We start from the raw sequence: 9608 nt of genomic DNA, 5'->3' as shown, positions 1-9608 counted from the left end.
CGCTGCCACACTTGACACCATCACTTTCTATTGATGATGAAACCTTGCTCTTCAATTTAGTTTATAAACCTACTTCTCTATACCTACTTTGTCTCGTCAGTCAAGTAATACATTTTATTTTTGCCACTTTCTCTCCCACCTCCATGCTTCTTTTTACCCATTTCCCTCTTATACATATTACTTCTCCCTTCCATTAAAGATGTTTTATTTCCATTTCATTTAAAGACACTCTTTATTGATCTTAACAAATTCATTAAATATTTTATTCTCAGTTCCACATTAGAATTATCCTTTAATAACTTGAAGATAGAATTCAGATAATTAAAGGAAAACATTAAGAGGAACCCCTTCATAGAGCTAGATATAGTAAGAAAAATTACTTGGACACAAAGTAGATAAAGTGTTTTGTTTTTTAAAATAGGTTTTGGGCGGGGGAGGAAGGGTGAGCAGAGGCAGAGGACGGAATTAGTTGGCACATTAAGGAAGTGTTAGGGGCAATTATCAGAATCTATTTATTATCTAAAAGCATTTAACAAATGCACCTTTCAGTTACAACATTAGATTGGTAGTACTTACTGACCAGGAAATTTCTGTGACATCTACACTTAAATCATATTTTAAAAAGACAGATGCCAGTTAGCATAAGAACGATGCATACAGATAGAGTTAATTCTGGAGTTCTGGAAGTTGCTAGGTTACTAGGTGTGACCATCACCACTAGGCAGAAGTGTCTAATGAAAGCAGTGAAGATGTCACGATGCACAGGCCCACAGTTCTTTTTGCAAACATCACGCTTACACTTCCATCTGTAGAAGTAAGGAGGGCAGCCATAAATAAAAGAACCTAAACATGCAACTCCCCCATTGAGATAGCAGATCTTGTTTAGCTCTTTACTGCTCTGGGTACCCACGAAACAACACAAACTGCATAGGATGTTAATGGATTGCAGGCTTTTCCTCCTGGGACTGAAGCATTCCTAGGATCAGCACTGGACTGCGAACCACAAGGTCGGCAGTTCAAACCTACCAGCTGTTCCTCAGCAACTCTATATAGTGTCTCTATGAGTTGGAACTTGAAGGCATAGACACTATATAGTGTCTCTATGAGTTGGAACAGTAGCAACAATCTGGGACCGAATGTCAGCATCTCCCTGTGCAATTTCACGGTAGCCCAAACCAGCAACTAATCACAGTTCATATGCTTTGGAAAAGGCCATGATGAAAATCGTACTGGATGAGAAGAAATCCGTCTTCCTGAGGTCTATAGCTGTTTAACACTTGAAGTAGAAAAATGTTAGCTTGACTTTTTAATTGACATGGTCATTGCCCAAACCCTCAAAGATAAGCATTCATTTCCTGAAGTGAAATTGGGAATGTAGAAAGAAAAAATATCCCAAATAAAAAATATGGTTTCCCCTGTTGTCAGAATATCCAAAGAAACTCACTATTCATATCTGAGCTCCAATGAGTGTTTTGACTTTGATCCTGGGACTCAGCCTTCTGGGAGAACAGACCACCAATTAATATTTGAAACCAAGGTTACAAATTTACAATAAGAAAAAAATGTCCCAAATCAGCTGTTATTGTTGTTAAATGCCATTGAGTTGGTTCCAACTCATAGTGAGCCTGTATAGGGTTTCTAAGTAGCAGCTGATGAGCTTGAACCACCAACTTTGCAGTTCAAACCAACCTTGCAGTCCAGTGCATTAACCCTCAGTGCCCTATCAGGACTCCTCCCAAATCAACTAGTATGTTTCAAATGACAAAAATCTGTGCCCTTTCAATTGTAAAAAGCTCAGACCATGAAGTAATGTGTATACAAGAAAGCCTTCCCCAGTTCTTAGAAAACAATTAGAGTAAATGACAGTTTATGATAGAATGTTGTTCCAGAACTCATCTCTGTATAAATAATTTTTTTTAACTCAGCAATATTAACGTTTATTGACCCATGTCAGTGCAAGTTGAGCTAAAAAATATCTTTTTTTAATGGCTCAATAATGTTACCTTACCTGGCTCTATGGAGTTCTGGTGGGGTGCTGTGGGCTAATAAGTGAGACTACAAAGTCATTTGAACTTCAAGGTTGGTGGTTCAAGCTCACCAGCTGCTCCTTGGAAACCCTATACTGGGTCTTTATGGGTCGGAATCGACTCGACGGCACTTAACAACCTGGCTCTGCTATAAATAATTTATGTGATCATTTTCCCATTTATGGGCATTCGGATAGTTGTAAATGTTTTTTTTAACCACACAGTGCTGCTTTTGATATAGGTCTGTCTTTGTTTTTAGGAGGGGTTTCATTGAAGTGGAAATGTTAAAATTATAAATATGAAATTATCTTAAAAATAGTATGAGTTATTCTTTTATTGTCAGCATTGTAACAGGAGATTTTAAAATGGTATCATTTTCATGAAACTTCTTTTAAAAAACCTTATACTTTTGTAATGGATAACAAAGATTATCTTGTTGTGTTAATGTTAAAATTATAGAGATAATTTGTAAAGCAGTGGTAATCCTGATCTCTCTCTTCCTCCCTCCCCTACTCTTTTTTAAAAAAACTCTTTACAGAGCAAATTATTCATGGAAGGATTTAGAAGCCTAAAAGAAGGAGAACCAGTGGAATTCACATTTAAAAAATCTTCCAAAGGCCTTGAATCAATACGGGTAACAGGACCTGGTGGGAGCCCCTGCTTAGGAAGCGAAAGAAGACCCAAAGGGAAGACACTACAAAAAAGAAAACCAAAGGGAGATAGGTAATCCTTTTACTTTGTTGCTTATGAGTTTGTTGTATTTGGAGAAGGTTTCCAAAACTCTGTATCTTTAACATAGTGTAGCCAAAATAAAATACTACTGGCATGTAGTTGAGTAAAATATATTAGGGATATAGCCTGGCCTCAGTTTATACTGAATTAAGCATTGAGTACTGATGTCCCCTCATTACTCTCCCCCATCAAATTGTTATGAGCCCACAATAAGCAGCTGAAGAAGTTCCCAACAGGCAGAAGCGTCCCCTTTTATATATAAAACTTGCCAATATCATACCCATATTTTTTAAAAATGAAAATATATTTATTGGTTTGTCTATTTTTAAAGAATAATTCATTCATAGAAAATTCAAACACTGTAAGAAACCGTGGAGTAAGGGGAAAAATCCCTTGAATTCCTAACTTCTGCTGGGAATCATATGTTGCATGCCTTTTTGAAACTTGCATTCCCCCATCACTCCACTTAGCAGTAAGTATACCATGGAGCATTTTCATGTTGATAGTTAACACCTACGTATATTCCCACTGCATGACTATCAAAATTGAACTTAAACAATGCTGTGTTAAATGTCATTTCTGTTGATTCCATTAGGAGTCCCTGGGTGGTTAAGTGGTGGACTACTAACCAAAAGGATGGCAGTTCGAATCCACCCAAAGGCAACTCAGAAGGCAGGCTTGGCATTCTTTGTCTGGATGGTTATATCCGATGGCAGCTAATACTGGGCTAATGCCAATATTTTAAATATATCAACACCACAGTGAAATCTTTATACATATATTTTTTTGAAAAGCTGCCTAATTACATCTTTAGGTTAGATGCTTAATAGCAAAAATCTTCAATAACAAAATATACATTAAAAATTTTTTTTAAATATCTGTTGGCAGACTGTGCCTCAGAAAAGATGAGAGCCAGTGTATGTGGTCTCCAGAAATGAGAGTGCCCGTTGAATGTTGTCATCTTTTAATCTTTTCCAATTATGTAGCTTAAGAGAGGCCTATCACTTTGCGTCTGTGTATCCTTTGATCACTAGTGAAGTTGAATATAATTTTTATGTGTTCATTTTCATAATTTTTTTCTGTGAATTGTACATTTTTTGTAATTTGCCCACTTTTTCTATTGAGATACTCACTTTTTATTACTGATTTGTACGTTTCTTTGTATATTTGAGATTTTAACCTTTTGTTTCATATATAGGAAGTATTTTCCAGCTTGTGTAATGTATTGTAACTTAAATTTTAGTGATTTTTAAATATACTCCTTAAGTTTTGAATTTTTATAAGTCTATGACTCTCCTTAATGCTATGTGACTTCATTGTTCTGGCTTTCTATAATTAAAATTAAGACTATACTATGCTCATCTCTATTTTCCTATATCATTCTTATGTCTTTATGTTTTACATTTAACTTTCTCTTCTTCTAATAGAACTTATTATTGAAGAGAACACTGTAAGGATACAACTTATTTTCTCTGCAAATTGCTAGCTAGTTATTTCTATAGTGTTTAATACTTAGTCCATATTTCCCAACTAGTAAGGAAATTAGTTCCCTTTTTATTCTTATCTTTAGGAGATCATATAGTCCAAAAGAAAACTCGTTAAGATGCTTGAAATTTTAATGATACACTTAAATGTTAGAGTGGTTTTCTGCTGTCAGAGAAAGAGAAAATGCATACATACAAGTAAATCAAGTAAAATAAATAGCAAAATTATTTCATTTTCTACACCTTTCAGACAAAAATCTTTAAAAATATTGTTCTAGCATTTTTTTACATGTGTTTTGAATTGGAATCACTAATGGAGGAGAGTAGTTAAGGCCAAGAGTAGCAAAGTAAAATAGCAGAATATTCCATTATGTAGGACCTTCTTAACCATGGTTAGGACTTACACTTTCACTTGGGAAAATGAGAATTCATTGGAAAATTTTAAGTTGAAAAACAACAGATTCCTGTTTACTTTCTAAAAATATCTTTGTGGGAATAGTGATGTTAAACAGTATGGAGGTGTAACATTAGAGGCTGAGTGACCACTAAAAAGGCCCTTGTTATTAATGTAGGTTCAGACTGGGGTATTAACAATGGAGGTGGTGAGCAATAAATCCTGATAGGTTTTGAAAAGAGAGATAAACTTTGCTGACAAATCAGATGTGGGCTGAGAGAAAGAAGTCCAAGATGAATCCAAGGTTTGTTTGACCAGGGCAGATGGAAAGAGAAAGGGGCCCTTTATTGAAATGAGCAAAGATTGTAGGAAAAATACATGGAAGTCAGAAGTATGACTTTGAACATATCTAGTTGGAGATCCAAATAGATACATAAATTAGGTGGATGAATTCTTAAGTATCAAGTTCTTACCTGGAGATATAAATTTGACAAATAATTCACAAAGATGAAATGTATAGCCATAAGACAGAATGAGATCATCAAGAAGATAGCAGATGCATTAAAAAAAAGAAAGCTGAGGACCGAGCACTGCATATTCCAACACTTAGGAATCAGGGAGAATAGGAGAAATAGTAAACGATACTAAGAAAGAAGGAACAAAATACGATAATCAAAAGATTTTGTTTCAGAAACCAAGGAGAGAAGGCATTTCAAAATAGAGAGGTTATGAGGTGTGTTAAAGACCAACTAAGATGAACAACACGACATTTTCTTAGCAACACAGAGATCATTGGTGAAGTTGACAAGAGAGTTTCAGTGGATGGGGATGGGGAGGAGGTACAAGTAGGTTGTGTTCCACAGAGACTGAGAGAAGATGAAGTGTAAATAGCAAGTATAGACAATGTTTTGAGACATTTTCCTGTAAATGAGAATAGAAACATTAATAGACAAAAGGCATAAATTACAGCATGTTTGTTTGCTCATGGGAATGGTCCATCAGAAAAGGCAAAATTCTAAGTGGAGGAAAGAGGAAGACAATTGCTAGAGTGATTTCCATGAGTGGGTGAGAGGATTGGGATTTAAAACACAAAGGAAGAGCTGGCCATAGGAACACAGATGGTTTATTCTTTAAAATTGCAGGTGGTGAGACAGGTAGGACAAGTTTCTCTTTATGCTGTGTTCTTGGTGACATTTTAAGCCAGGTCATTGTATTAGTTTTCTAGGACTTGTTCTAACAAATAATCATAAACTAAAGTTTCTTAAATCAATAGAGATTTCTTGTCTTATAGTTTGGGAGGGTAGAAGTCCGAATATCAGGTGTCAAGCTCTCTCCGAAGGCTGTAAGGGAAGATCTTTCCTCATCCCTTTCAGCTTTGGTAGTCTCAGGTCTCCCTGGCAGCATGACTTCCATATTTTTACATCTTTCCATGACCATTGCGACCATTGCGTCTTTGATTCATTTCGGTGTCTCCTCTCTTTTTAAAAGAACACCAGTCATGATGGAGTCGGGTCCACCCTTCTCCAGTATGACCTCATGTTAGTGAATTACTCTGTAATGATACCATTTCAAAATGAGATCACTTTCATTGATGCTAAGGATTAGGATTTCAGCATATTTTGGAGGGAGACGCAATTCAACCCATAGCAGTCATCAACTAAGAGAGATGTTAGAAGCGAAGATTTTGGAGATCTGAAAATCAAGGGGAGACATGCTGTAGGAAAATAGAAGAGTTGAATGCATTACGTAAAAGAGGTAGTACACCAGATGATATGAAAGACCCATTTAAGATTTAAAAAACCGAACCTGTTGCTGTCAAGTTGATTCTGATTTGTAGCAATTCTATAGGACAGAGTCCTGGTGTGGCGCTGTGGGTTAAGGCAATGGGTTGCAAAGTCATTTGAACCACAAGCTTGGTGGTTCAAGCTCACCAGCCACTCCTTGGAAACCCTACACAGGGTTGCTATAGGTTGGAACCAACTCGTCGGCACTCAATAATAACAGCATAGGGCAGAGTGGCATTGCTGCATAGGGTTTCCAAGTCTGGAAATTTGTACAGAAGCAGACTTCCTCAACTTTCTCTTAGGCGTTGATCAAGTGCATTAATCACTGCTTCGCCAGCGTCCCTCAATCATTAAGGTTGTTAAGTGCTGTTGAGTTGGTTCTGACCCATAGAGACCTTGTATAGGGTTTCCAAGGAGTGCTTGGTGAGCTTGAACCACTGACCTTATGATTCAATCCGACTTTGCAGTCCAGTGCATTAACCCACAGTGCCACTCCATCATGAAGGTTAGTGGACTTGAATTTAAAGGAAAGACAGTCAGTATGATTGTGGGATTTTTTTTCTCCAGCCATTATTGACTCATGGCTACAGTTATGAATAAGGAGGGAAATGGGTTTATCTAGAATTGGAATTTTCCTTCTGAGAATGACAAAGGTAAAGAAACAAGGGTATTGAAGATGTATGCAAGGAAATTGCTGTAACAATGAATCATGCGCTATAACTTGGGTAAGGAATGAAGTCAATAAAAAGGTAGGAGACAGTAGTGTGATAATGGGGTCAAATCATCATTGTAAGTGGGGTGATGATAGAAAATTGAACTAGGGAGCAGAAGGTGGCAGTGGACACATGGTGAATACATGCGCAACTACAGAGTTTATTGAGTTTGTTATTGGGATTAATTTAAGATTTTGGCATATTTGCTATCTAGTGATTTCTAACTTTCTATTATGTTCAGAATGTCCATGATTTTGGTCACTGGGATAGAACTTTTCGTTGTCATGTGCTGCTTGTTTTAAAACATGGTTGTGTCAACTGGCAATAAAATATTCAAGTAAACATAGAGACTCCTATATAGAAACTGAAACAATGAGAGAAAAAGACGCCACAATGTGGTAACCAAAATGATCTTTGTCATTTGATGGCTGTAACAATTACTACTGACAATAATTTATTCCTTAAAAAAAAATAAATAAAAGTCAAAGATCTTTGATAATGTTCTTGATCTTATCCATGATTTTTAATTATTTAAATTTTATTCTACCTCTTGACAGGTTTAATAATGAGAAAGGATTGTGCTTTGAACCAGGTTTTCATATTTATTAGCATAATAGTTAGGTGAAAACATTTTATAAGATATTCTGGGTTCTCTAATTATTTCCCATACCCTCTTTATTTAACTTTTAACATTTTCCCTTGATTAGAAATGTGTTGAATTTTAGAGTCAGCTCTTGCATTAATTTCTGTTGCGCTGGTTTTTTCCAAATACTTTCAGTGATTATGCTTACTGTTTTTTTTCTTTTCCCTTTTATTATTTTATTATAAAATTTTACAGCACAAAGAAATTTAAAAATGATATGGTGGACAGCCCTATACCCACTTCATATATTTTAGAAATTATAACCATTTTTGCAGAATAATTTTAAAGTATATTGTGGGTTAATGCGCCAGACTGCAAAGCCTTTGAACTGCAGGGTCGGCAGTTCAAGCTCACCAGCTGCTCCTCGGAAACCCTATACAGAGTCCCTATGGGTCAGAATCGACTCAATGGCACTTAACAACAACAAATAGCACTTTATCCCTTATCATTGTTACGCGAATAAATAATACTTCATATGGAGTCCTGATGTGGTGCTGTAGGATAAGCACTGAACTGCTAACTGCAGGGTCATCAGTTTAAACTCACTAGCCACTCCTCAGAAACCCTGTACTGGGTCGTTATGAGTCAAAACCAACTTGATGGCACTTAACAGCAATAACATCTGATACCAAGTCCATATTAAAATTCCTTCAGTCATCTAAAGCTTACATTTGTAGATTTTTTTTTTTTTTCTTTCCAAACCAGTATCTAGTTAAGGACCATGCTTCTCAATGAGCTGCTTTGTCTCTTAAGTCTCTTGTAATGGAAAATAACAACACATACAAACACCCCTGTAAGAAACAGTTTCATGACATAAACTTGTTGACTAGCCCAGGCCAACTGTATTATAGAGTGATCTGGATTCACTCTGAATCCATTCCTCAGAGTGATCTGGATTCACTCTGAATCCATTCCTCAGAGTGATCTGGATTCACTCTGAGGTACTTAAACTTATTTCCCTAACTCCCAGACAATGGTGCTCATAAAATTAGAATTACTATCCCGAAAAAGACTCCTGGTGTGGCGCTGTAGAATCAACACTGGACTGTGAACCAAACGGTCTGCATTCCAAAACTACCAGCTCTGCTCCTTGTACCCTATACAGGGTCTCTATGAGTTCAAACTGACTTGATGGCACTTCACAACAACAACAAAATGCCCAAAATGTTTAACACAGTCATTGTGGCCTAACTTCACACACCAGGATGAAGCAACATCATGTTTTAGTTTATCTAATATTTCTTATGATTAGAGAGATTATTCATCATATTTGCCAAGAATATCATAGAGTTGATGCTCTATATTTCTCATCATATCGTATCAGACGACGTTGCAATTGTTACCATTTTCATTATTGATGATGTTTTCATTGACCATTTCATTAAGATTGTGTCTTGCAGATTTCTTCACTTTAAAGGTACTCTTTCTTTTTTTATTTAAGAAATATTTTGTAGTGTGGTAATTTGATACTATGTCAACATCCCATTCTACTTCAAACTCAGTTATTTATTTATTCTATCAGCATGAATCTTAGGTTCCTGTTTTATTCACTGAGTCTGTAACCATCTTTATTTTATGGATATAACACTGTTTATTCATCTGGCGAAGAACATTTCAGTTGTTCCTAGTTGACCATTATGAATATTTTAATGACCCAGATTCAACCAGTAAATCCCTTAAGAATGGCTTCTGTATCCTTTCAACAAGTCATCATCACTCTTATGACTTCTTAGTTACTGATACAAAAGACTTTCATGCTCATCATATAGTCTATACAATTTGTTGTTGTTGTTGTTTTTAATGTTTTTGTTGTGAATTGAGTGAAAGTTTA

General features: G+C 36.0%; 1 protein-coding gene across 1 annotated transcript in view; it reads left to right on the top strand.

The window, feature by feature from the left end:
* LIN28B (lin-28 homolog B (C. elegans)) overlaps window positions 1-9608 on the top strand; it is a 128924-nt gene that overhangs the window by 66850 nt on the left and 52466 nt on the right. Inside the window, exon 3 of the mRNA XM_006839996.1 lies at window positions 2566-2750. Coding sequence (XP_006840059.1) covers window positions 2566-2750 — 185 coding nt within the window. The remainder of the gene's footprint in view (window positions 1-2565; window positions 2751-9608) is intronic.

The sequence above is a fragment of the Chrysochloris asiatica genome, unplaced genomic scaffold (assembly GCF_000296735.1).
Source record: "Chrysochloris asiatica unplaced genomic scaffold, ChrAsi1.0 scaffold00027, whole genome shotgun sequence".
In the NCBI taxonomy this organism is placed as follows: Eukaryota; Metazoa; Chordata; class Mammalia; order Afrosoricida; family Chrysochloridae; genus Chrysochloris; species Chrysochloris asiatica.
Note: the sequence above shows the minus strand (reverse complement) of the source record. Positions and strands in the feature narration are given on the sequence as shown.